Source organism: Calypte anna, chromosome 3, assembly GCF_003957555.1.
Source record: "Calypte anna isolate BGI_N300 chromosome 3, bCalAnn1_v1.p, whole genome shotgun sequence".
Classification (NCBI taxonomy): domain Eukaryota; kingdom Metazoa; phylum Chordata; class Aves; order Apodiformes; family Trochilidae; genus Calypte; species Calypte anna.
In genome coordinates this window covers 15,313,125-15,341,103 of record NC_044246.1, presented here as the reverse complement: position 1 = coordinate 15,341,103, position 27,979 = coordinate 15,313,125, and the positions used below count along the sequence as shown (strand labels likewise).

Genomic DNA, 27,979 nt, shown 5'->3' with positions numbered 1-27,979 from the left:
AACACAACTTATCAGTCCTGTGAATGAAACTACAGCTGTAAGGAATTCTTACTTCAGAATTCTATGTTAAATGGTGAGCATTTAAATTACTAAGTAATTTATTTTTTAAATTATTTTATGCTCATAAATGTTAAACATACATTAATTCTGCTGCTCCTACTTGTTTATTCAAAAAGCAGAGCATAAAAAATTCATCTAGACTACATAAGTGGTTCAGAATGTAGTTCATAAAATTCTTCCAAAATCTAAATTGCTTGCTTTGGATCTTACCATTTACTTCCTCAGCTGTAGAGGGCTGATTTTTAAATATTTCTTTGAGCTGAAGAATTAGTTCTTGTTTAGGGAAAAAAAAAAAGAGGAACAGTTTGTACTATTTTTAAAAAATAAAGAAAACAACATCATATATCTCAAATAGAAGAGATTCTATATCAGCATCATCAAAGGATGCTGTATAATGCTTTAGAGTATAATTAAATGGCATTGAAATGATTTTGTTACTGGGTTGTGGTTTTTTTGTTGGTTTGGGGTTTTTTGTGAGAAGCATGCCAAAAGTAAAAAGGAGAGTCCTTTTTGTTCGAATCATTTGGGATTTTTTTTTTTTTTAATAAGTGAGCTCACTAGCAATTTACAATGTGTGCCCAGAAAATCAGGATTTCAAATCCAGGTCCTGTGTTCCAGAGCACCCACGCTTCCAGATTCTTTGCCAGTTGGAATTCTCTAGGAACAGGACCGGAAGTACTGGCTTAGTGCTTTAATTTATTAATAGCTTTACCTTATTTCTTTCAGATACATAGGTTATTACAGGCGCTTCTATTTTTTACTTCAACAGTCATACATCTTGCTCCAGTTCTGGATTTCTCATTACTTCTTTCTGTCTTTCATTTTTCAGTTTCAGCCTTGTGACATCTGTAGGCTATCATGGTATTAACAATATCGCACTGTTGTACAATACAGAGCTTTAACAGTTCCTCATACTTAAGCTGTTGAACAAATGGCTTCATTTACAAAGCAGAGCAAATGTTCTTATTTGCTGATGTCAGTGTTCAATTGCAGTTGCAAGGTGGAAGAAACAGAAGCACGTTACCTTCTCTTATGTCAACACAGTTTTGCAGACTAGAAATTGGTAGACTGACAGATATAGGCTGTGTAGGGCACTTAGGTACTGACCTGAGAAATAGAAGGAAAGAAAAAACCCATATATAATTTACACTGACCATCTCTTACATTGAAACTATATTTAAAGTTATTTTCAAAGACTGGCAAAGGAGATATACTGTGTCTTCAAATACTATGCATTTAAAACTATACCCATGGTTTCAAGAAAGGTGTATGGAGAAAAGATAGCTTAGCTCAATTTTATTATTTAGGCCATTTCCAAATATGTATGTTCAAAAAATGTCTGATTGTATTAGCTTTCTGAATCTCCCTGAAATTCATTGAATGCTTGGCCAGCTGAGTTGCTTCTTAAAGTGACAATAAATACTTGCTTGCATCTTTTGGCACATTAAATACTTTTTGTATTTAAAAAGAACTCCATATGAGTGCTTTTGACTTTCTTGAGTAGTTTTTATACTTGTCCTATGATCTTTATTTTAAGTTCTTGCTACTTTCTGCTTGGAGATCTTTACTTTTCAAATATTGATAAACAAGCTGTTTCCTCTTGCTTCTTTTAGATATACCCCAGTGATTAGCAAATGATTGCTTTTAGGACCACAAGTAATAGCTGGCAGTGAGTACCATTTCTTTATGTGTGTGCTTTTGGTTCTTATAATAGTATGCTGTTAAAGAAGGAAATCATCTACTTGCAATCTACTTGACATTTTTCTTTGCGAAAAACCCCTTTGCACGTGTAGTATTACTGAAGGCATTTTTTCCTTGTATAAGCAATATCTTGGCTTTTTTATAGTCCATGCCAAATCTCTTCTTGACTTACTTATAAAAAGATTTAGACCTGTGTGCTTTTCATCATTGGAATGAGTGATTTTCAACTGTAGAAACTCTTTACATCTGTTTGCCATGTTCTAGCCATCTAATTCAAAAGAATCTCTTTATACAAGGAGGTATAAAAAATGGCCTTGCAATTATGTCTAATTAAAAGAAAAAAATTGAATTTATCTGTAGTAGGAGGTGTAGGTGTCTCTACTGTACAGTGCAAGTATTTAATTTCAGTCATTCGTCTGTGTGTATGATACTGTTTGATTTCTTTACAAAATTAGAAGATCTGTTTTCAAAATTTTTACTCTCGAGTAACTGAATTTGATACACCTGAGGAAAAAAACCCAAATGTTCCATGCTATCCTGAATTTAGGTAATGTCTTTGGATGCTGGCCTTTTGGCTATGTAGAGGCAGCATTTTAATCCTAATAATTGCCTTTTGTATTAGCAAAATACAGTATTCAAAAATCTGTTTCCACTCATCATTAACAAGGGAGAGTGTATCTTAGGTCTGTTCTCTATTATTTTATAAGCACCTGGGCCCTTCTGAAAATACCAGCTAATTAGGAATAGAAGCTCAAGAAAGACCATTTGATGTAACAAACATATTATACCAATATTATTCCAACAATTCATATTATACTAATAAATACCAGGTACATTCAATGTTTATGGAAGTCAATTTATATCCATGTATATACATCATTAGCCATATTGTTGTATTCTCTATCTTCCTCTCTTCTTCTTACATTTCTAAATTTTAGAATTTAATTTTTCTCACTATAACTCTTTGGTTTTTTCTTCCTCTTATTGTATCAATCACATTATTCAGGTCTTACTCATAATCTTTTTTCACCAGTTAAGAGAGTTGTTCTCTATTCAGGCTTCACAGAGAATTGAAAGTTAAAGTTAAAAGTCATTATAATTGCTTGTGGAAACACTATTCAGTATACCAACTCAAAGGCCACAATATTTCAAACTTTAATATATAGTAGAAAGCTCTAAAATCATCCTAAAGAGCTTCAAATTACAGTAGCAGAACAGTTTTGAAAATCTGAAGCATTTGTTTTCAAGAATAATTTAGGCTTGTAGTACTTCTCTTTCTACAGTTCCAATGGTATTTGTTGAGAATTTCCAACTCATTATCTTAGGCTTTTAAGGAGTTTAGGTTAATATCTTGCAGGATCAGTCCCAATACATAACAATAATCCAAACATGGTTTTGGATTAAATATTCTGGATTTGTGCATATCTTTCCACGTAGTCCACATAATTCAGTATTCTGTGAATAAATTGATATAATTGCCCTCTTCATTGGTGCAGAAATTCAGGTACAAACAAAAGAAATGAGATTTCTGTACAGTTGAAAAAATCAGTATTAGGGTTTACATTTCTATATTTTTGTTAAATTTTCTATTGCCTGGCTATATGGGGCAGTCTGATAATTTCTGGACTTTTGCTGTTGGATAGTCTACTGTGAAAACAGGAAATTGAGGATACTAGAAAATTATCCCTAAACTTGCTTGGTTTTGTTGCTTTGGTTTTTTTAATACCTAATTTGGGAGGAAGTCTGCAATAAAATAAAGGTTTCTGTATTTTATCAAAGCTCATGCAGACCTACTTTTGTCTCTTTACCTCATCAAGAGTATTGTGTTTGGGTTTTTTCTTGGTTTGTTGTTTTTCTTTCCCTCACAGTTATTTTTTAGTGGCTATCTAGGGGAATCTGAGGGAAGCATCATTTCATTTCCCAGTTGTGTAACTCACTAACACACTGTGCTGTGAGCTCATACAGACTGGCCTAGAATGCATTTTCAGCTTACAGGATGAAACTGAACCTCACAGCAAATTTGAAGTATGCAACTTTATTATTGCTTGACTTCCTCATAGGTACACATGTAAACAATTCAGTGTAATGTGTTTAGAGTTTCTCATACCATTGCAATCAGTAGTTGAAAGGAGATCTTTGTCTTTATTGTCCTGTAATAGATTTCTTTTTTTCAGTTGAGCATTGTATGTATATTTAAAGTGAAAAAAAGTGTAAAAAATCTTCCAGACTGTTAAAGTAGAAGACAAGGACTTACTGCTTTTACTTTTCTGCACCAAATCAATGCAGCCTATTCTAGGGCTATGTTAATAAAACTACTCTAATGAATATCTACTGTGGAAATTGTTCAAAGGCTTAGGTAGCCAGTTCCATTATTTATTTAACTATATTATTTCACCCATAACCAAACCCACTTCTGTTAAATTAGAAGTTATGCAGTCATTTCTGGATGCAGAATACAGCTTTATCCTCTATATATGTCAATTATGTCAGGAATTGCTGTCCTGTCCACTGCCCATCAGTACTGTCTGACAGCTTTTCTCAAAGAGAGGTTGGATGTGTTTATCTTGTTTGCCATGCCATTAACAAAAATGCCTGGAGATACCTTCCCTTTTCTCTCCTGTCTTCCATAACATTATTGATAAAATTTGCAGCTTAGAATTTCCATTTTCTTCCCATACTGATGCACACTTGAAGCTGACTTAGTGTGGGTAGCTCCTATTACCTACAGTGGCAATTCTGCTCCAGCTGTGATTCATTTTTAGGTAAATAAGTGCATGGAGATGTAGAGTTACTGGTTTTTAACAACACAGACATCATTATTAAGCATAAAAATAATTTTCAAAATTATAGCACAAAAATTCATATGTAGTATATTGCCAATAAGAAAGCTATTGCAAAAGTGTAAGTAAGCAAACTTCTTTAATTGATGCAGTCTCTCAGATCACCTCAAGTGTTTCAGTAGCTTGTTTGTTTGCAGCATATTTCTCATAAAATTGGATTTCCATTTTGCTTGTCACAGAGTTCATAGCTGACACACAGAATTAATTGTTCTTTAAGCCAACTTAATGTTGATACAAAGTACACAGTGTCAGTGATCGGGGGTTAAAAGGCAAGCTCTCCTAGAAATAAATCATGGCACATAAAGCAAGGTCAAAAGAAGTCCTTCCAAATCTTTGTTTTTAGGCCATGCATCCTGCATGCTATTGAGAGCTCTAAGCTTTAAAAACATACTCTCAGTTGGCTGGGAGTGCTTTTCTGATGCACTTCAGCTGTGGAATTTGCATTCTGGTTCAGGCAAACATGACTGATTCAGAGGTATATTTTTCCAAAGACAGAAGTCTTAATCAATGGATAAAACTGAAGTAGCTCAGGGATCTAATCAGCCTGGAGTTGGGCTATCAGACAAATTGCATGGAATCTAAAGTAATGGGGATAGAAAGCTTTGTGATTTATGTGTTGTGTAAATGGTAAGCAGGCTTCATTAAAAAGAAATTCCTGAAGAATGGAAAATAACAGAAAAGAACTAAAGTTGATAATACAACAGCTGTCTGTGAGCTTCAGTACAGCGTGTGTTTATAGTATCTGAAAAAAAAAAATGAAAAGAGGGTAATGCCAGATCACTTTAGGACTGATTCACAGTCACTAACCAGAGAGCACTGGTGAAGACGCTTCCATCCAAACTGATCATGACTGATTTTCTGAGTTTTCCTCCCAGCATTAGCATAAAAGCAGACTCGTGCTGTGTCAAGCTTGTGTTTGTTTTCAGTCTGGTATCATGATTCAAACTCACCTGGATCAGCACTTTTCTTTTTTGTACTACATTAATATGTATAGGATGACTATCAAAATGAGTTTTCAGTTAATCTCATAAATGATGTGATTATGTGACCTTTATATTAACTTAGAAAATTATTTTGTGTGTGTGTGGAATTCTTTACTCATGTTTTCTGTTTTTCTTTCCTTTTTTTTTTTTTTTTCCAATGACTGAGAAACAAAACCCATTCTTTGTTTACTGCTGGTTTTCACAGAAAATGGGTCTTTGTTTTATACTTTCATATTCTTCCTCCTTCGGGGAATTTCTGTTGGGAAAGCTATTCTTCCTGATACAGCAGGGTTCTGGCAATAACCTTCAGCACACATTTGCTCTTAATAGTATGTCAGGCCTTCTATTCTTAGGGCAGAACCTCACAATCCTAAAAGGAAGTATGAAGATGTATGAAAAAATCCCCTTTTTAGGCTTCATCTACTGTGATAACATTAAATAATGGATAATTCATGGTCTATAATTTACTTTACATAGAAGAGAAGATGAAAAAAAAAGGAATCATTTTGGATCTCCAGAAGTCAGAAGGAACTGACATTGATTTTAAAGATTTTTTCCTGTTGTGAAATTAGCTATGATTATCCATGCTCCAAATTTGAAGAGCACAAATTCTGCATGGAGATATTATTGAGAGCTCTAGGAAGAAAAAACGATGAAGAATGCAGCAGCTGGCTTGTTCAGATTATTAACTACAACAAATAAAAGACTATTAGTTTAATATTTGTTTGCATTTGTATAAAAAAAATATAATATTAGGGTTTTTTTTATATAAATTTACTCTTTTCAGTGGAAGTATCTTGTGGCTAGGTACTTCTATTTCAGATTAATGCAGTCTTTTGTGAGGTACTCAACAATATTACAAAAGCATCTCAAATTTAAATAACTTTAATTTACCATCTTACAGTAAAAGAGCATCGAATTCTGAAATAAAGATTCACGCTGCCTATTTCCACTGAAGCAATTAAGACTTGTAAGCAATTCAGTAATTTTCAATTCTCTGTTTGTAGCTAGCCCCATGATTAGGTTTCTGTTGAATTTCAGTTAATTAAACAGTTTCCACCATTCCTTTTTTCCATCAGGCTGAGTGTGCTTTGACTTTCTAAGCTGAGCAGTGAGAAGGCTGCAGTCAAAGTATTATCTCAAGGGTCTCTCCATCTCTCCAGCATGAAACAGAATTCCTGATCTTGATCTTCAGATAGTGTAGAGACTGTCTCTTTATTCAGGTTTCTGCTCCAGTGAGTGAGAGTTATTACTAGGCTTTTTGTTGTTATTTATAGTTTGTAGTCTAGGTTGATCTCTTCTTGTTCTAGTTCTAAAGATGAAATTTTAAAAATTTCTCTAAAATACACTGAAGATTCTACTGTTTCCTAAAATTGGCAAAGAGTCTGAATGGATTTATAACTTCTGATTTACATTCTTCCTTTTCCAACCAGACTGTCTTCTGGTGCTCCAATCTTCTTTTGGCATCTGTATAATCCTTGGGACACAAAAAATTAATTGGGCTGTTGTGTTTTTTCAAGAATGCCAGACACATTACATGTGATGTAAGAGAAAGGAAACAGCAGCTTTAGATCTTTTAGGTCTTTTCAGTTATGTGATGGTAGAAGCACAGAAGGTTATGAAGTGAGACAAAGCAAAGATTACTTCTTAGATGTTTTTAGTTCTAAAACTGTTCCTTAGCATTTGCAAGTATGTTCTAATATGGAGTTCTAATATCTTCAGTATAAAATCTAAGTTTTAGCATCTGGAACAAAAGTACATTGCAATTCCATGGACCTTGAAGGAAAATGGTTTGCTAGTATCAGTTAGCTTGGTAAATCCTGCATTGTATTCAGCTAAGGATTACTTGTGATTTTTCTGTAAAAATGCTATATATTTTCAGGTTGGATGAATTAATTGAAACCTTTCTTGAAGACAATGATCCTGATAGCACTCTGGATGTTGGTGCTGACATGCGGAAGATCAAGTATTGCTTCATTCGTGTCAAGGTATTCCTTGTAAATATCAATGCAATACAGTTGCGAGGCATTGGAAAAGGATAAAACAATTTAAGTGTGAAGTGCAGGGAGGAATGATAGAATTTTGAAGTTTAGTTGGAAAAATTCAGCAGTGGTTTTTGGAAACCTCAGCAAGGATCTCAGCATGCAGTAAAATGTAAGAGAGCACTGGAAGCTGCAGCACAAACATGTTATTTGTATATGAATAGGTGTATCCATCTTATTCCCTGCACTACAAAGGCTTTCTTTTGGACAGACCATGTTGAAAGAGAGAAAAATAATGAGTAAAAACTCCATATCCTTGTATCTGTTACTCTACCTCTCTTGATGATGTTATAAGCCCTTCTAAATCATTGAGAAAATACACTTCAACTAGGAAGAACAAGTGAAAGTAATAGGAAAAGCAATAGAAGGTTATATATGCTTTCCTGTATGTTGGGATTTCCTTTTCCAATATAATAATTTATATATTACTGATCTTAATTTGCTATCTTTAAATAATTAGGCTCTATTTACATTGTTAATGGTGAAAGCTTAAAAACAACTTGCCCCATACTTGGCTCAGTGCACATGAGTTGACAGTCAAGTGGTGTGATTTTGTTTTCTCAAGGGTCTAGAAAAGCTTTTATTTTATACCACAGCTACAAAGTCTCGGAGTAAGTTTACTGCAGGTAAAGTTAAAAGATTCTGCTTTGTTTCTCCTACTAGCAACTAATGAATAATCCAAAGATGTCTGATAGAAAACAGCTCTCCCAGCATCCCTCTGAAGAAAAAGACACTGACAAAGAAGCAGAAGAACTGAAGAAACTGAAAGAGCTTCTGCTGCAAAGAGACAATGAAATCAGTATCCTTTATGAGGAAAAATATATTTGGGTTTGATCTGATCTAGATATAAAGGTCTTTTTTTATGTGTGAGATAGTCATTAGCTGTACAGAAGGCAATTCTCTCTATTGACCCCACTGTGTTTAAGCAATTTCTCAGTTCCCAAAATATATGTGTCAGGACTTCTATGCACCTGCTTCTATTTCAGTTGTGAGCCAAACCAAAATCCTGGATCCACGCTTTAGAATGGTCCAGACAAGATCCAAGTATCCTGGATGAAGCCACACCTAAAACACTCTCCACCAAGTATATTAAACCATTTTTTTTAGAATGGAAAACTGATGCTATATAAAGACCTACTTATTACCTTATAAAGAATAAAATTTTTTGTTAATGTAGTGTTATTTGTAGCCAAATTAAGTGCTGCTCTGGGGACTAGTGAGCTATTTGCCTTCAGAATAAATATAAAATTTGCAATCTTTATATGCAACTTTGAAACTTACATTAAAGATGAAACTTTTTGCATATCAAGATGCTGTAATTCTCATATATGTTTTATCAATTTCACTGCTTCCCATGAAACAAATGCAGGGCTTGCACCATGGATGGGAGTTATTTTAAGCAGGTTGACAGAACTATGGGCAGACCAGAAAATTGTGTCCCTAATTTTGTGGCTTTTTTGTGGGTAAAACTTGGATATTGCAGAGAACTGAGTTATTTTGGGTTTGAGTTTATAGATAGAATATATGCTTTCACTGGGCAAACTCAGTTGCATTCTTTTTGCTCAGCAATTCCTGATGAATTTTATAAATCAGATGAGAATGGCATTTGACATCAAGGTGTAATATACTACCAATCTGATATGGGGTGGCAGGAAAGTGTCTCTATTTCTGCTTTGTTACAGAAGACAAGATGTTTTTTTCAGCATTTAGCTATAATGCTGACTACCATTCATCTTAAAAATTCATGTTAATTTTAAGATCTGTATTACCAGAAACATTTCTTTCTGAAATAAATTATTTCCTGTGTATGACATTGATAATGAAAAAAAATCAGAATTTATCTATGAAATGCACTTGTGGTTAGTAGATATTTGCAGCTTTATTTGCAGGGGTACAAGCAGAAACTTGTGTAAATCCATATTGGATTTATATAGTAAGTATATAAAATTAAAAACCTTGAACCCAAAGTGATTTACAGGGTGTGCAGCCACTAAGTGACTGTACATCATAATTAGAAAATTAATAACACCTCTATTGTGGTGAAGTGGTGGGAAGTAAGCTGGGAAGGAAACATTTCAGTCAAACTAGGACATCCTTCTTGCCTATGGTAGCTCAGGGCTATGATAACAACTGAATTGTAAAGTGTTTTGTTATTGCTACCTAGTCCAGTTAAGAATATTCCCCAAAGACTACTTAGATTTTCTTCTGTTCATTCATAACATTAATTACATTTAAAATGAATAGCATATAAAAAACCCATATCAGAGGGACTCCTGTGGTTTTGGCTGATTGTACATAGGATTTTCATTGCAATTTCTCTATTAGCTATTAGGCAGTATATGTTTATACCAAATATACTCCCAGAAAATACATAGTGCTATTGGAAGAAATTTCTCAAAGATCTGTTCTGCATTTCAGTAAACCTTATTAGTGCAAAAAACTTACAGATTTGATGCACTTGTCAGGCTACCTGTAAGTTTAAGAGTGTTTTCATTTGCTTGTAATTGTTGTTTATTATAGAGTTTAAAAAATGAAAAAGGGAATGTCACACAATGGCAACGTAATGCTAGAGTTTTCAGTCCTGATTGTCTCTAACTGCTTTAATCACGATGTGATTCAATGGGATCCAAAATTGTGAATTTGTTACAGTTTTGTAAAAATTAATCTGCTGTTTGGAAAAACTAAGAGGGTTGACTATGAGTACAAAGAATATGCCCAACTCCAAATTCACATGTAGACTTCCATGTGAATTGTTCCACTTGGAAAAAAGAAATATTTGGGGGACAAGCATGATCATTTATTTATAAAAAAGAGGTCCTTACTGATTTCCTTAATTTGTCTTGCAGATATACTGGTAAATATGCTAAAAAAAGAAAAAAAGAAAGCTCAAGATGCTCTTTTCCAGCTTAATGCTGCCTCTTCTGGTACAACAGTCTTGGATCAGTCTCTTTCTACAAACCTGGAAGAAAGTCAAAGCCCATCTAGCAGTTTTAGTCTGAAAGAGGGAAAATATTTCAACTCTGCAGTGTATAGACTACCATTGCTTTCCAGACAAACAGGTAAGTGTAAGTAATTAAATAAGTTACTGAGTTAATGAGTTACCTGATTATTAGTCTGATTTACAGCACATCATTCAAATGTTTACCAGAACAAGAAAGTTCTGTTTTCCATGTCACCCATTTTGTGCTAATTCTGTATCCATAAATGTTGGGCTTTAAATGTATAGCCCTCTCAAGATGCTGATGGCTTTTACAAACTGATGTGAGTATTCTCTTGAACTGTCCTACAAAACCAGGGTATGAATTCAGTCGTAGGCCCTTGAATGTTTGAGTCAATTTTCAGCAAAGGACTTTTTGAGCATCTTTCCTTAAAAAACACTGGGAAATAATACTTTTTTTCCCTGAAAGATTTGAAAATACTGATTTTATTTTTTAAAAATCTAAACTGGAACTGCAGATACTGAGAGAACTTTTGTTCAGGAATTATTAATTCTTAAGCACCACAAATGATTTTAACCCCCTTTTTAATCTCCCAGCCTAGGAGAGAAATCTTATATTAAATTAATAGAAAATTTCATTATTTATGCTTCTAACTCTGTTACCAGGTTGCAAACACAAAAATTTTTGTTATTATTGCTAAGACTTCTTTTTATGTTATACACTGTAGATATTTGGGTTATATTTATCATTTTTTATAAACCATGGTGGTTATTTCTATGGTTAAAAAAAATTATTGTGATTAAGTGAGCTGAGGTCTTCATTTCAGAAGTTACAAATAGCTCTCTTTTTGTATGTGTGAGTATCTTTAATTAAACAATACCTTTCTGGAGCAAGGCTTTAGTAAGTCTGAACAAAGTAAAAATTCTTGTGCTGATATATTTTAAAAATATATATTTTCATGGTTTCTGTAATGGTTTACTAATTCATATAGTTTGCAAACAAGCTAGCGTTGAGTTAGTAAATAATGCATTTATTTAGGATAGCTAACACACTCAACACCTTTTTATCATGTGCTGTGCCTTCAACAGCAGATGAGTACTGGGTGTCCACAGCTGGTAAATGGGTTTTATCTCATTTAGTAAAGCCCGTGTATTGTTTTCATACCTTATTCTAAGTGAGCTGTTTGTTTTCTAAAATTCATTAGGTGAGTGTATTACTCTGAAAAAAATAATTACTTGGAACAGATGTTTTACACAGGAAATCTGCCACAGTGATGAAGTATTGTCTTTGGTTAATGAATAAATTAAAGTAAATGTATTTGATTCCCATCCCACTCAGATGAGGAGCACATCTATCAGGGATGAGACAGTAGTAACTTTTGAGATCAGACTTTTTTTTTATATGATTAGATTGCACTTCATGTGATGTTTTTTATTCTTAAAGTAGCAAGAAACACAGTCTTTACTGTCCTCTTTTGAATCAGTTTTGGGCCAGGGTCTTACATCCTGTGTCTTTCCTTATGGGCATGAAAACCATCAAGTCCTCAATAACCAACGTGCTAGTGTGAACATGAAAGTACTCTCTTAGGTTCATTTACAGTTATTTTATTTTTTAACTTTTCAGGCACTGCTTGAGAGTTACAGGTAAATAAAAGCTTTGGAGGGGGGACTGTTTATTTTTGGACTGGTTTAGGTGGCCTTGTGTGTCTGCATTCCTCTTAGAGTGGCCTGACATTCTGCTACAAGACTAATCCAGTAATGTTGGACTTGCTATATTTTACTTAATCTTCTGAGCCAAGGGACAGCAGCCAAGTAGAACTTTTAGTGTACTATTACACCTATTTTTCATCATTTAAACACTTTGTATATTTTACATCATTTAAGATTTTAATGTATGTGTAAACTACACGTTAACTATTTTAACAGTTTAATTACTTTGCAAGCTTTCTTGTTGCCTCATCTCTACAATCAGACTGATTTCATGGGATGTAAAGTGGTATTTCTAGTGTTTCTAATCACATCTCTAAATCTATTTTTCATTTTCCTATCTCATTTTCTTATCTGGAAACAATTAAACTAGGAAGTCAAACCAGGAAATCAGCAGAAAGTAAGGAGAAAAATATTTATTTTAGCTAAGTAGTTGTGGAAGAGCCTAGTGAATATTTACTTTCTTAAAATAAATCTTAGGACCTTTCATTTATTTTGCAGGTGCTGAGTTCTTTAGCTTTAACATTTCTTTGCCCAGAAACAGATCTTTACCATTATGTGATATTAAATGGAATAATTTAATTTTGTTACTTTCATGATAGATTTGCTACTGCTTTTGCTTCATAACTCACCTGCATCCCAAGCCATCAGAAAAACCATCAGTCATTTATGCTACAATATTTATGAAAAGTAAACTAATGATAATAGTACAGGCAGCTTTGTCAACATATTTACAATGTTTCTGTCTCTGTATGGAAAAAAAATGTATTGTCTCATAGAACTGCTGTCTCTGTATGGTAAAACTTATTTTTACTATTTTTTTCCCATTTGCTCTAGGGCCATTTCTGCATGTAAAGATATAGGGAATCATGCTTCTACTCTAACCTATCCAGGCACTGACTTAAGCAGGAGAAGTGTAGCCATTCTGTTTAACTACTGATCTTAAGATAATAAGATGTGTTAAGAGGAAAATTATCTTAAGTTCCTCACAACCGTAAAATGACTCCTGAACCAAATTTTTCCCAAAGCAGGCTGACTTGGAAGGTGAATGAGGTACTGCTGCAACTGCACATATCTATGGAGACAAGCCTGTGACTAGTTTTTTTAGTCCAATCTGCATTAAATGTGTATACTTTTTCCAAAGAAACTGAGTAAATATAATAGGTCTGCAAAGACATGATGTATTGTAATATTTAGCTTTCTGGACATTTTATCTTTTCCCCACCTCCTCTGTATCTGAAACTCCACATAGCAGCCTTTGGTGCTAATCACTGCACAAACACAGAGAGAAACAAATCCTACACCCCAGATTTGATTTCCAAGTGGGTCATTCTTTTTTGCTTTTTGTTTTCCTTTGTTTGTTTGTTTCTGAACAGATATGTGTTTAGCTCTTGTTTAAGTATCAGGGTTTGTATGCAAAATAATGTCCTTAGTAAAATGCTGTCAACCACAAGGATTGATACCAGTGGCAAACCTAATGAGAACAACTGAAACTGGACATGTGAATTGTTGCTCTCTTATGTCTAGGGCTTTTTTCAGTGTATCATGCAGTTTGAATTAGGATGCTGTCCTTGATGATTAGAGCAGAATACACAAGTGAAGTGTCCTAGCAATGCCCTAACTTTCACTTATGACGTTCGTTTACATAGCATTGAATTCTTCAGCTAAAAATTAGACAGTTTGTGTGCTGACAGATGTGTTTTTCTTGGAACCCACAGGGCTCCTTTTAGGAGGGGGTGGTAGGTGAGCTGCCTGGAAGCAGTGAAAGGCTGCGTGCAGCTGACTTTTTGGCAAGGCAGCTCCCACCAGTGAGGAACTTTCACAGCTTGTGTAATACAGTTAGCTCAGAGTCACAGGACCAGAACTTTTTATCTTAGTCCAGGTGTTACACCATGAAAGACGAGGACTTACTTTTCAATACTGATTTTAATCACAGAACATTCTAACTTAAAAGCCTGTAACTACCTGAGTAAAAGTGAGCAAAACACTCTGACATACTCAGTAGCAGCTCTTATTTATTGCATAAATTTTATTTAATTTATATTAATTTAATTTATATTACATAAATCTTATTTATCTGAAACAACCATAACTCTTTGGCTGTTAATTTGTGTTTCAGAAAAGCATTCCAGCAAATGCAAAGATAAGTTATTGGCATAATAATGTTATCTTTACAAATGCTTCAATGATTTCATTTTTAATACAATAATTTATTTCATCATAAAGTCTCAACTTCAGCTTTAGTTTTACTCATAATTCATCTCTGATAGATATGTTGTATGTAAAGTCCAAATTCAAATGTAGTACTACATATAATCTTTCATGGGAGATGGTTTCTGTTATTAGAAACCAGCAGTTTCAGGATAAATCAAAGCATGAATAAACCTGGCAACACAATAAAAAATCAGACCTCAATTTGTATTTCACTGGAGTGATAAGCATGTTATGGTTTACTTTTATGATATCACAACTGTACATATACATCTTAGTTTGGAAGTAAGTCTCAGACTGCTGCTTGCTTCTCTCATAACTCTGTCAGTGTAAGAGATATATGATACCATTTTTTGTCCTGCTGGATTTGTTTTTCTTCATAAATATAAACAGTTTGGTTACCAGAGAACTGTGTGAAAATTGTGACATTCAAAGAACACAATATATCTTACTAATAGCTTCAAATAGTTTTATAATCTGGTGGGCTTGAGAGGGGTTGTTTTGCTCTCTCAAAAGATTTTATTAAAGTCATATTTTGACCAATTTTAGCCATTTACTTATCTTTCATGAAAAAGGTGTGACTATTCTTGAAAGTTTCTTGAAGAACTTACCTGTTTTGTATCCCATTCAGCATTTATGATCACTTTTTACTAGGCACTGTGCAAGCATGTGCAAAAAAAGAGCGTTCCTACTGAAGAACTGCCAAGCAGACTTTAAAATAAAAGGTGAGAGATGGATTTTATAAACAGATGGTGATTATGAATACAGTGATGATAACACACCAACTGCTCAATTCTGAAAGCTAAATATTTTCATCTTGTATCAAGACTTCTCAAAATATTTATCTTGGCTTTTTTATATATTTATGTAGTAATTTGGGAAAAAGCTTCTTTCTATTGTTGGAAAACCCAGAGATAGCTTCCTAATGGAAAGGATTTACTGAGGTTTTCCAGCAGAATCTCTTCTGTGTCATTCAGTTTAACAAAAGGCAGGTCTCAACCTTCCAGAATAAGTAAGTGCTCAGCAAACGTGTATGCTTCTTGAAGTCTTCTGTGTCCATAGTGCTTTGGGATATCGGGGGACCTGTGCTCATGACAGATCCTTTGTCAACAAGCAGATGTACCTTTTTTATTGCTGTTTGGTAAGCAGAAGAGCTCATTGGGTATTCTTCAGACTTACTGTTGATCTTACTCATGAGTCAGAAAAGATGTGCTATATTTTCTGTTTACAGGAAGAAAAGTTTATATTCCAGTTGATCTCCAGCTGAATTTCTACCATCACTTAGTAAGATGTAGTGTAGTGAATATTTCATTGCTATTGTTTACCTTTTGTACCTAATATTTAAAATAAGTCAGTGATTGGCTAATTTTTGAAGCATGAAATTATTTCCTACAATAAATTTTTCATCATTGCCAAGTTTAAGGACCAAGCAAAAGGTGTAAGTCTTCACTGATTAAGACTAAGGTATTTTAAAAAGGCCTTCAAATAAATTCATCAAATACTAGCAGACAGAATATGCTTTTGAACAAATTTCCAGAAATTGACTTCTCGTAAGTTAAAGTTATTTTGTGGTATTACATATCACCAGATAAAACATTTATTGCTAAGTTTCCACACAACTATCAAGGCCTGATTATCTTCAGGCACACGTTTTGTGGCATGTAATTGTGGGAATTTTTGAATTTGTCATGTACTTTTATAATTTTGTATCTCTGACTTAAAGACGATAGTTTGATTTCCTTTTTTAATCTTGTGAAATGAACAAAAATTAAAAACTTAGAATTCAAAGTAGTTTCTAGAAGAAAATTGGTCTCTTTAGAAGTATATTGATTGCAGTAAGTACTAATAAGACTGAGAATTTATAGAAAACTTGCTTAACTTCTGTTGTTTATTTTTGGGGTTTTTTTGGGGAGGATTTTTCCAGAATCTACTCTTTCATGTGCACTGCTTCCAAGAGCTTTATTTTGTCAGAATTCAGTGAATCCATTGTGAGTTTTACGTGAGTGAGGACTTTGAACCATACTCACTAAGATGAGTGAAAATTTGTAAAAAACAAATGTGTTAAGAAATATGAGGCTCTATGTAAGCAACAACAGCTGAGTATTCTTTGTTAAGAAGAAACATAAATACATGCTGTAAGATCCAAAGTTAAGTGAGCTCTTGCAATTGGTATTCTATGATAAATCCCAGTGTATTGAGATTTTTGTCATCTTAACCAAGTGTTAATAAATATAAACACAGAGTTATTTTTAGGAGATGAAGCCCAGAATTTGTGTTTTGGAGCTAGATCTCAATTTGCAGCATCAAAGGCAGATTTTGTAAGTTTGAAGGATTAAATGAAACTGGGGAGTTGTTCATTACAGCACTTTAATTAATTTTTCAAGACATTGAATCTTTATTATTGTATATTGAAAATACTGTTATGTAAAACCACTTACCACTTATATGACCATCAACAGCTTTTTCTTTCTCCACATTTATTTAATTTTACAAATGATTTCTGGTTTTTCTAAGATGCCTATCATGTCTTTCTTTCCACTTCTCAGCAGGGAATCTCTTCTGATGTGGAATGTGTATTTGGAAGCTTGTTAAAGATGCTTTTGGCAATTTTTACTGCCTTCCTCCTGAGTCTATTTAGGTAGGGAAACTTTCCAGTATTTTTATGCTGGTGTACTGTTCTCTTACCCAGACTAGTCTGCTGAAATGTAACCTAGTGTTCTATTGAAATTCTCTACTATTTCAAATGTTTCAGGCTTCCTGATTCATTAGCCATATTTTGGCTGTCTAAAAATGCTATTGGATCCTTTGGACTAACTCCTTAAAGATGTTTTTGTTTCTTGTTATTGAGGCTCTTTGACTTGATATTTTAGAGGTAAAAAATGCTTCTGGAAGTTTCTGCATACTTGAAGGGTGATTATATTTCTTTGTGTATGACTGTCAGGTCTGGCAAATGTATCAGTGAAAATTCTTCCATATTGTCATGGCTGTGAACATCAGTCTCAAGAGCCTACAGTGCCTTTATCTGTATGTATGTAGATGGGTAATACAGAACTCTAGAAAGTCTTCCTGTTAGCCAAATCTTTAGGCATTTCTGTGCAGATACTGCTAATGCTGTTAAATAATAGAATACTCTAGAGTTCTGTTTTGCTTTTGTTTCTCTATTGAATCTAGAAAAATGCCTTTTCACATCCAGTTCCTACCAGAAACAGTCTTGAGAGACTAATCTTAGTAGTTTCAATGTAAAACCAAACTAGACATTATTGTAAATATCCCACAGAGCCCTGCTTTTTCCTGGTATCTGTAGTACGTTTAACACATTAAGGTAAGTTTCATACAAATGTTTCAGGCCAATTCTGTGCTTTCATTACTATGCAATTTTTCCATTGAAGTTGATGGAGCTATGACTTTTTGCCTCAGGGAGAATGGGCTCTCAAGTTTTGGATGCTTTTACTGAAAAAAAATCAAACATTGTGCAGTGTAATGATGCCTGATACATTGTCTTTTTGACTCCTACAGTTCCAATTCTGGAACATCTGTTTAGTAACTTGCCTTTGATTTGTTAATTTTCAGCCACTTTTTAAGTTCAGAAACATGCCTTTTAAATAATGTTATGTTAGCAAGAGGTATGTAATATTTAGGTTAATTTAAGACAATTTTGCCCATTATTGACTTTTGTATGAGAGAAGGGATTAACAAATTACTGGAGGTGAGATACCCAACCAGAGGTGAGACAATATTCAGCTTTCCATTATGTGACACAGTAAGTTTAGTAGCCTCTGCTTCTAGGTCAGGTAAAAGCTCTGATTACAGAAAAGTTTCCATTACAGGGCTGGTCTTACAGATCCATGACTGAGGTACTCTGGAATACATCAAAAAAGTCTTTAATCTCTTTATTTGTAGATGCAGGTAGGAAATGATCTAGCACTTCCTTAAGGTGAATTTGAAGGTTGGACTGAGTACACAGATTCATACAAAGAGTTCAAGTGGCACTTTGTAAACTTGTGAGGAAGGCTCCCTGAGATGCATGTAATTATGACCACTTTCCTGTAGCAGAAGGAAAGAAGAAGGCTAAAGAAAATATTTCATCTTGGTAAGCATTTAGCAGGAATTCCAGTTCTTCAAAGCACTGATACCTGACTGATATAGTGAATGGTGGAAGCTAGTCAGGACAACGTTGTAAGCTACTTTTCTTCTGTATTGCAGTGCTTATGACTAATCTTCTCTCCCTTAGCAATTTTCCTGAATTTCATTTTTTCCTGATCATAGGATTTCTGTGAGTCATTTAATGACTGTTCAGCAAAACACTTGCTCAAAGATTTTTTGTTTGTTTGTTTTTAATGTTGCTATTGCAAATACTTGCACAAATAGTTTTAATCCTAGTGTCATCCCCCAACCTGCTTTTCCACATAGTTTTATTCGACCCACATCCAAATAAAACTAAATTTCATCTTTTACGGTCTTTTCTAGGTTTCTAATAATCAAAGTAGTTTCCAATAATTTTCTATAATCAGTAATTCTCACTCTTTTACTTTATTGTATTCTGAGTCTTATAATCACAAGCCTCTTCCATTTGGTCATTTTCTGACCCATGAACTGCTGCTGCCTCTTCATGTTGCTGAAGTTACTCTTGCTATCTTAGTGTTTTCAGTGTCTACTGTAATTCTGTAATTCCTTCAAATAATGATCAGCTGAAAAATTGTATTTTGAAGCTCAGAGCTAGGCAAAACTACTGTAGAAAAGTAATCTGAAAATCAAATGCTGTTAATGATGGATGTCATGTCTGAAACTTTCTGCAGTGTTTTTTCATTCTGCCTGTTACCATATAACTATTGCTTTCTGCTTCCCTTTTAAGCTTTGTATTACCTAGAGATAAAAGCCTTTAAGAACCTCAGTTCATTATGTTGGCCCTAAAAATAAATTTTCCCAGAAGTCTGAATGGAGGGATTAACTTTAAAACACATAGTTGCACACCATATCAAGAAGGCACTGTCTCTCTTTTGCTTATTACTTAAATCCAAGCAGTTACTCCATATTTATGTCTCAATATAGAGAATACAAAGATAGTCTGGTTTATCACACCAGTAGTTCAAGATTACTAAATCTTTAGCCTTAAAAGTTTTCACTGTAAAAGTGAGACTGATATCATGGCATCCTTTAGAGAATGTATATATCTAATTTATGCTCTCCTTAAAGGCAGACTCATGCACCATATTTTAATGAAGAGCTGGAGCATTTCAGCTGTAATCTCACATTAGTTTATGCTTTCTAATGTGTTTAGCTGACATTTTCAAGCTTTTTTTTCCTTTTGCATTTACTAGGATTTTAAAAAAGAATATACTTGCAAGCTATGTCATACCAAATGCATTTAAACTAGATGCATCTACAATGTCAATGAAAGTTATATAAAAAGCCTGAAATAGTTACTGATTCTCTCTCAAAACCACTGCCTTTATAATACAGAGATATTATCCAGGATACATCCAAGTGATAAGGTGATGAATGTAACCTGCTGGTTACAAATAGGAAATTTATTTCTGAATATTACTTTTTGTCTTTCTTGTAAAAATTCTGTGGCTGCCATGAAAGTGTAGTAGAAGTAGACAGTGTTATCAACTGATATTACAATAGTTCTGGTGCCTCACAATTCCCTATCTAAAGAGTGGGAGGAGAACCTTCATGTGAAAGGCATAAAAAGGGAAGGTCAGGGACGGACTGCAAGTTCGTTTTCATAAATAGGGCAGAAAAGGACAGAGAGATGTGTTGCTTAGGTTGTATTCCTGATGAAGTTGAGAATGTGAAGAGGAACAAGAGAGGCTGTCAGTTGGGGGGAAGGAAGATCTGAGTTACTAGTGAACGAAATGTGAACCCAAGAGAATTATTGAATGAAAAATAGATAGAGACAAGAGATGCTAAAGTGTATTTTGAAACGATGTGTACAATAAAACAAAAACAGGAATTGGGAGGTGGTTGCTTGTTTGCCTTAATTCATCCATTACCTCCAAAAAGAACCAAGGGTTTAAAAACAAGGACCTGAGAGCTGGAGCATCATTAACTTCAGGGGATATAGAAATAAGTTACAATTTTACCCAGCTGTATACCTAATTGTGATCTCTCTGGCAAATTTTTCAATCATTAAACTAAACAAGCTGGTCTGTAGGCAAAGCAGACAGATTAATAACAGGTTGCTTTTTCCATTATAGATATTTTTAATCACTATGTTTAGAACAATTACATTGTTACAGTCAGACACCCAACTGTGTCATGGTAAGTTCGTGCAGGGCAAGGCCTGGTGAAATGTCTTTTTAAAAGCCCAACAAAATAAGATTCAGTCATTGACATCTTCTTCAGTTCATCTGATGACTATCATGTCTTTGATGCTTTGCTGTTACAGCAGCCAAGGTGTTTGCTATAGATGTTTTCTAAAAAAATTTTCCTTTTCCATCTACTACTGAATGAGGCATAAGTACTGTCGATGCAAACGTAACAATGACTGTATTATGACATGTCCCAATCAAAGGTCTCTTTACAGCATTGTCATAAGTTACTCTTCACAGTTCATTCACATGCTGGGCAGTCCAAAGAGAAGAGAGGAAAAACAGCAAAATACCAAAGCCAAAATAATATCAGATCATAGATGAAATAGTTGGTGTGCCTGTTGATTGGAACCTGTTTGAAGCTATTTTCCCTGACAAATGTAAAATTGCATTTATTATTACTGGACTGTCATACTTTAGGCAGTCAAATATATAACACTGGCATGCAATTCTGGAGCTAAATTGAGATTTTGTGTGGCTGAATGGAATGCCCATCTTGGTTGGATTGAAAAATGTCATAAGGCTTTTTTTACCGGAACATTCCTGCCAAGTGCGTACAGGAAGTGGGTTTGGCAGTTGTATCCAAACAAGTAACTTCATTTCCTGGAATCTGCTTTTTTTGCAAAAATGTGGACTTTAGGAAAGAAAGTGTAAAGAGGGATGTTACAGGGTAAAGGAAAGATCACCCCTAACAGCCTCTGAAAAGAATTTTACCCAAATTATCAGACTCTAGATACAGTTGCAAATGTAATACGTTTTTGTTCCAAACTGATAGTTTCTTTATAGAATAAAAATAGTATGAAATAATTGTTCAGCATAAGTGTACATAATTACTGAAACTATTATCCTTACTAGCATCCATTTTGCAGTGATCCATTTCATGTCTGCAAAAAATGAGACAGCATCTATTGTTTAATGGTAAAGAAATCAGAAAGCAGTTGAGATACAAGTGAATGTGTTGTATGACTGCACAGTTTGCAAAAGCCTATTAGTAACCTGAGGTTTTGTAAAGCTTCTAATTACTACCTTCAAAAAAATGAATATAAATATAAAAAATGAAAAAAGAATTCGTCTAGTCAGGTATAATTTTCAATTAAAAAGGACACATGAATAAAAAAAACATATTTGCTACGAAATATAACAATTTTATCTGGCTGGTCAGGTGCTATTTTTTATGCTATTCTTTTTGTAGGTTAACTTTCTGGGTTTAAAGAATACTGTGGGTATTTTTTCCTTCTCTTTTATTTCTACTGTCTTAAGGCTATTATTGTGAATATTTCAATAACAGTGCCTGCAATCTTCCTTACAGGCCTATAATAAAAGCACAGCCTTCAGTTTCCTGTGTTTTTAATCTTGGGGTCAAATTCTAGAGCTTTTTCAGATGCATGAAAAACAGTAGTTCAAAAGCTGTTTTGTATCAAATGTGTTTGTTAAGAGTAATTGCAAATGAGAGGCTGTTTCAGAATTGCTAATAGGGAGAATAGTATACTGAAAATATAATAGCAATGAGTCACACTGGGATGCATCAGATTGGAATCTTGAAAAAAATTACTGTTTTCTTATAAATATTATTGCAAAGTCCTAAAGTTTATAGAGAAAAACAAATACTTATGACAGAAGAAATCAATCTCAGAAAAAGATGCTACATGCTACAGAATTCACAGATAATGGTGAAATCAGTATATACCTTTTAATAATTGATTTATTTGAGTACCAAAAGACAATATATGAAATAACAGTATAGCTTTTGAGCTCTGTAGAATTTTTTTCAAGTCATTAAAATTTCTCTTAGTGGTTGAAGAGACAATAAAAAATGCTTTGAAAGCAGTTCAGTGCAATAATTAAAGCACAAGTAAAGATAAATAAATGTTTTGTGTACCTTTCACAAATGGTAAAGGCTGTGCTTGCTATGTCATGAATGAGAGCTGCTGTAAATTTGGTTTGGGGTGGAAGCTTTGCCTTTCCTTTTGTATTTTTGATACTTCTTTCAATATTCACTTTTTTGTTACTTACACAAAAACTTTGTTACTTACACACAGAAAATTCATACAGTTGCCTGGTTTGCAGTGTGACTTCTTGAGCCACTCTTGTTATTCCAAAAGAAATGAAACAACTTCTTAGTAACAATAATTCCTGAATACTGCATGAGCTTCTGTTAACATTTGCCTTTGTGTGTTTCTGAGTTTTCACTGAATACTTGTGACAGGTTAGATTGTCTGACTGAGGGTAGGTAGCTTGGAAACTTTTTTTATTGTTTGTCATATTTTTCCCTCATATACACTATTGTTTGTGTGCTTCTACTGCTGTGTGGAATTAAAATGTAAATAGAACAATTCAGTTTTCCATTGCATTGTAGAGGCAATATGTTGCATTGAGTTAAGATTCCAGACTGAGATGAAGGGCATCTGTTTTTTATTTCAGTCTTTTTTATTTACTAAATTTGTGAACTTACACAAGTGACCTCATCTCTCTGAACCAGTTTCCTCAACTTTAAAATAGAATGGCTTATCTTTCTTGATCACTTTAAAATAGAATGGCTTATCTTTCTTGATCACTTGGAGATTTCATGTGCAACAACCATCTGTATGTGCAAAATCTTGTTTTTCTAACACTGAGGAACAGATGAAATGATTTGTGAGAATAAGACAGTGAATTAGAAGCAGAAACCAATGTAAAACCTTGAAAGTATTGACTTTTCATTTTCAGTCAGCATAACTGTTGCAACACAGGTCCTGAAATCACTTCTCTTTATTGGTAGCTAATTTGTTTGGGAAGCATTAATGAAAATCTGGGGTACATTAGCTACTTAAAATTCTATGCAAGCATGGGTGAACATTCCTCTTCATAGTATTTTCAGTATTTATTGTATATTCCAAGAGCTGCATACAAATAGACGATACCATCTCTACTTGCTCACTAGAAGAAAATGGTATAAAGCACTCAGAGTGAGCTGGAAAAGTTCTGAGTGTTATTTTTTTGTTAAAAATCCTTTCTTCTGCAATACTCTGACTTTGATCATCTCTACTTATTTATGCCATTTACATACAGCTTTAGCACTGGGGAGAAATAATCCCAAGTATTTCAGAAATGTCCTTTAACTGTACAGGGAGATGGTGAGCTGAGTTTTGAAACAGAGGAAGAATATCTCAGTGTTGTATCAGGAGCATTAGAGCAATTTTACATAAGGGAATACTAGAAGAAAAAGTCAGTGTTCTAGGCAAATATCCTTTTGATTTTCAGCAGGTTTATTTCATTAATTAAAGACTAATACAAGATAAGATGTAAGATACAGCACATTTAATATTAAAGTAAGCTTGTATGATAAAGAATCTCCATAATATGTAGTCCCATTTTGATCTTAAGCAAATCAATCAGTTTAAAGCCATAAAACATAGTGTAAAACATAGTGTATAAAACATAGTGTACTTGGCATTCAGGATGACTTATGCTATTTTTCTGGTGATTGTCACTTATTTCAACAGGCTTCCAAGGGGCAAACCCACTCTTAATTCTGTGTCTTGACATAAGCAGATATGTAACTACAGAGGTTATTGGTGCAAAAGTTGTCCAATGATCCTTTTGCTGCTTGTTAATCATATAGTTCAGTCAGTTACACATTTTAATTAAAAAGGAACTGAAGGAAGTTGCTTTCACAGTGGGAATTGTGCCAGTATGAAATACAATGTCACTCAAATATTTTACATCTCATGAGTTTTTTTCAAAGTGAAGTTCCCTAATATAGCTACTGAGACTACTGAATATTCAGCAGGAAACCTCTGTCCTGTGATGAGTAAGAAAGACAATAAGGTAGTCTTGCCTCTGGGACTAATAAGTTTTGCCATTAATGTCACTGGGAGAAGACTGTAATGGCTTTTCATTAAATTGAGAGTTTTTCAAAACAGAGAAGCTAAAGATCATAACTAAGATACAGAATAACCCAAATTGGTTGACTTTTTTCTATTCTCAATTTCAATTCAATAGACATCATAAGAATAATTACCATTTAACTTTTCTCTTTTTATCTATTGTGGTGACCATAGTCAGAATATCTAAAGCTGACAATAAATTAATAGGAGCAGATTCCACAGAGAATATTTTGAAGTGATGTGATATATGCTGCATGTTCTTGTGAAGTTGTATGCATGTTTTATAAAAGAAAAAGAATTTGTATTTAAATAATGAGAGTTGCCTTCTTATATTGGAGATATTTTTCCCTACTTGTTCGTTGTCAGGAGAGAAAAAGATTTTGCATCTCCATGTTTATCCATGTGTGCTTATACTTGTCTTAGCTGTCTCTCTGACTTCTGTGAACATACCTGAGAGAGGAAATGGGAGATGGGAGGAATTCCACTGCATTCTTATTGCAGAATCAGGAATTTTTTTCTAAATTAATTTGCTTCTTATCATCAGTATTCAGGATGGCAAAACAAAAAAATATGTAATCAGTTTTGCAGTGTAGATATCCATCTCATAATAAGTGATCTGTAACTACTATAATCTTTCACAGGGTCATGGTATTTAAAAGATAATATATAGTTCTATAAATAGTCACACTTCAATGTGAGAAAAGGGAAATGGTCAAGAAAATGCTAAAGATGCACTGGTAGGTTTTCTGGATGACAAATATTCTGTGAACTATTATAAGCAAATAAATGTTGCCAAATCTTAGGCTTTATTTTACCACACTAGAATATCGAATTGCTCTCTGACTTATTTCATGGGGAATGGGTGCTGCACATAAAAACAAGGAATTAATATCTTGCTGACGGTGGATATTTATTGTCATGGCAGAAGGACTAGTTGTTCATGGGGTATGCTACACCAGTGCATAACTGCAGGACAGAAATCACTTTCCACCTCCAGGGACAATTTAAGATGGAAACTTCATCAAAAAGGTGAATTAATTTAACATGGTGAGGTTTCAAGGATTACATTTGGAGTGAATATGCACACTACTGTTTCAAAATTATATTTGTAAACCCTGACGTGATTATTTCAAATGTTTTCTCTGAGGAAAGAAGAAAAGTGAATAGCCAATATATTTTGGTCAACTTACCAGCAATTGCAAGGGTCTTTGCTTTCTCTGCCTATTCATTCTCCCTTTGGTAAGAGAGATAATTCCTTCTCTGCAGCGAATCTGCCCTCAAAGAAGATAATCTTTATCATCTCACTGGCCCAATATCCATGGTGGGATTTCACCTGCAGAGTATCATAGAGTTGTAATTGATCTTCCAATAGTTCTACAAGACTCATAGCTTTTTGACTCTAAGCTGAAAATATAAAAGTTTCTTATCATTAAGTGGTAGTTCATTATTAAAAGGCAGTAAAATACATTTACCAAAAAACCCTCACTCCAACTTTTTGCAGCTGCTATAGCATAGGTGCTGTTCATGGCCAATGTCATCTCTGTGCTACCTCCAATGTCTATTCCATATTTCCTGAGGTATGTGGCCTGAGGTTGTCAGGTCAATAATAATTTTTTATGAATGTGCTCCTCTTTGTTGCTCTTTTATGTTCCCCTTAATTTCTGGGAGCAGTACTGTAGTTAGATGTAAAAGGTGTTCTTCATTCACTGTCCTGGTGTGGATGTACCATGTCCCAGAAATAGATTTGCAAAGAGGAAAAGGTCCAAGTGAATCCCTGGATTAAAGAGAAGAGTCCTTGAGGTCTGGCTTTAAAAGGCTGGACATACTGTTTAGGAAAGAATAATCCATTTTTAACTGTTTGAAGATGACATGACTGGCAGTGGGGAGCTCTCACGTTGTCTTAGTAATTTGAAACCTAGAGATATCTATATATGTGAGTGGATATTTTTACAATGATATTGGAAGTTAAAGATGGTATTTCATGTGATGTTTTCTGTTTGCTTATTTTGTATAATGTGATATACTTCAAAAAAGTGAACAGAGAAGTTTGAGAAAATGACAGGCAGAAATTGCACCAGTTTTGAATTAAAACTAAATTTCCAAGCTCATCAAATGATAGTTTTAGCTGGGGGACTTAACATTCCTGTTTTAAATTACATCTTCAATTTAAAATGAGGAGTTTTAAGTATTGCTTCTAAATCAGATGGGTTCTTGGAATCCGATTGGTTGGGGGTTTTTTGCAAGTGTTTCTTAGTCTTCTGTCCTAAAAGGAATAAACAAGGATATTTGCTTGAATTCCAGAAATACTTCTGTAATATTAATGACATTTCTTGAGCTTTTTTTGTTTCCTTCAAGCAGTTTAAACTACAGATACCACAAAACCATAGTTGTTGCCACGTAGTACTTTTAGTCTTGTGATAAGCAATGAGGTTTTCGCTTGTATCACTTTGTGTTTACACACTTGTCCTTACACACTGGTGTCCCCAAACTGGTCACACGCAAGGTTTCAGCTGATACATAGGATAGAGTAGTGCAATACTGGCTGTCATTGATCGTAATAACATATTGGTACAACTTCTTCCACCCATCCACTCAGACATGAGCAAACATTTAGGTGTTTGGCTTTTTTAGGTCAGTTTTCAAACTGCACTGGAAAAGGAGCTTACACATTTTGAATATTCAATTTATTATATATCAACACTAAAAAAATAATTCATCCACATAGCTAAACGTCTGCAATTGCCCTGGGGCTTTACAATAACAATTTTAATCTCTATTGTGAAATTGCCAGAGCAAAAGTACTGTCAGACCTAAAGTAACTGAAGAGGAATATCAGTGAGTAAGCTGTTGTGGAGTTTGTTGTCAGTTATATTTTTGGCCATAAAAACAGTATTCTCCATAGAAGTGGTCTATTATTTTCTTTTTAACAGTTGTCAGCAGCATTGTAAGAGGGCTTGCTATATTTGCATTTTGGTATTCCAAAAATTTGATCATCTGCTTATACATTTCTTCTCTCAAGGACTGATGCTACTTAAAATCTTTTTTATTTTGAGTAATTTATCAGTATTTCCATAGATTTCTCCTGTTGCAGACATTATTTTGCTATCTAGATAGTTGACTGATGGAGGGTATCTCCCATGGAGGCTATCTCATGGTTTCTTCTCTCAGCTCTCTACCTCAGCATACTACGTTCTTTTGCTGCTGGAGTTGGAAACCAATTTCTCATGAAGTGGCCCTTTCAGTCCTGTAGTTCATAGTCTGAAATATTAAGATAGGCCCAAACTGGTACTGATTCATGGTGTCCCCACTGCAGATAT

The 27,979-nt window shown here is 34.1% G+C and overlaps 1 protein-coding gene across 1 annotated transcript in view; it reads left to right on the top strand.

The window, feature by feature from the left end:
- KIF6 (kinesin family member 6) overlaps window positions 1-27,979 on the top strand; it is a 145,553-nt gene that overhangs the window by 53,303 nt on the left and 64,271 nt on the right. The window contains exons 11-13 of the mRNA XM_030447857.1: window positions 7,467-7,572; window positions 8,290-8,425; window positions 10,473-10,685. Of these exons, the coding sequence (XP_030303717.1) occupies window positions 7,467-7,572; window positions 8,290-8,425; window positions 10,473-10,685 (455 nt within the window). The remainder of the gene's footprint in view (window positions 1-7,466; window positions 7,573-8,289; window positions 8,426-10,472; window positions 10,686-27,979) is intronic.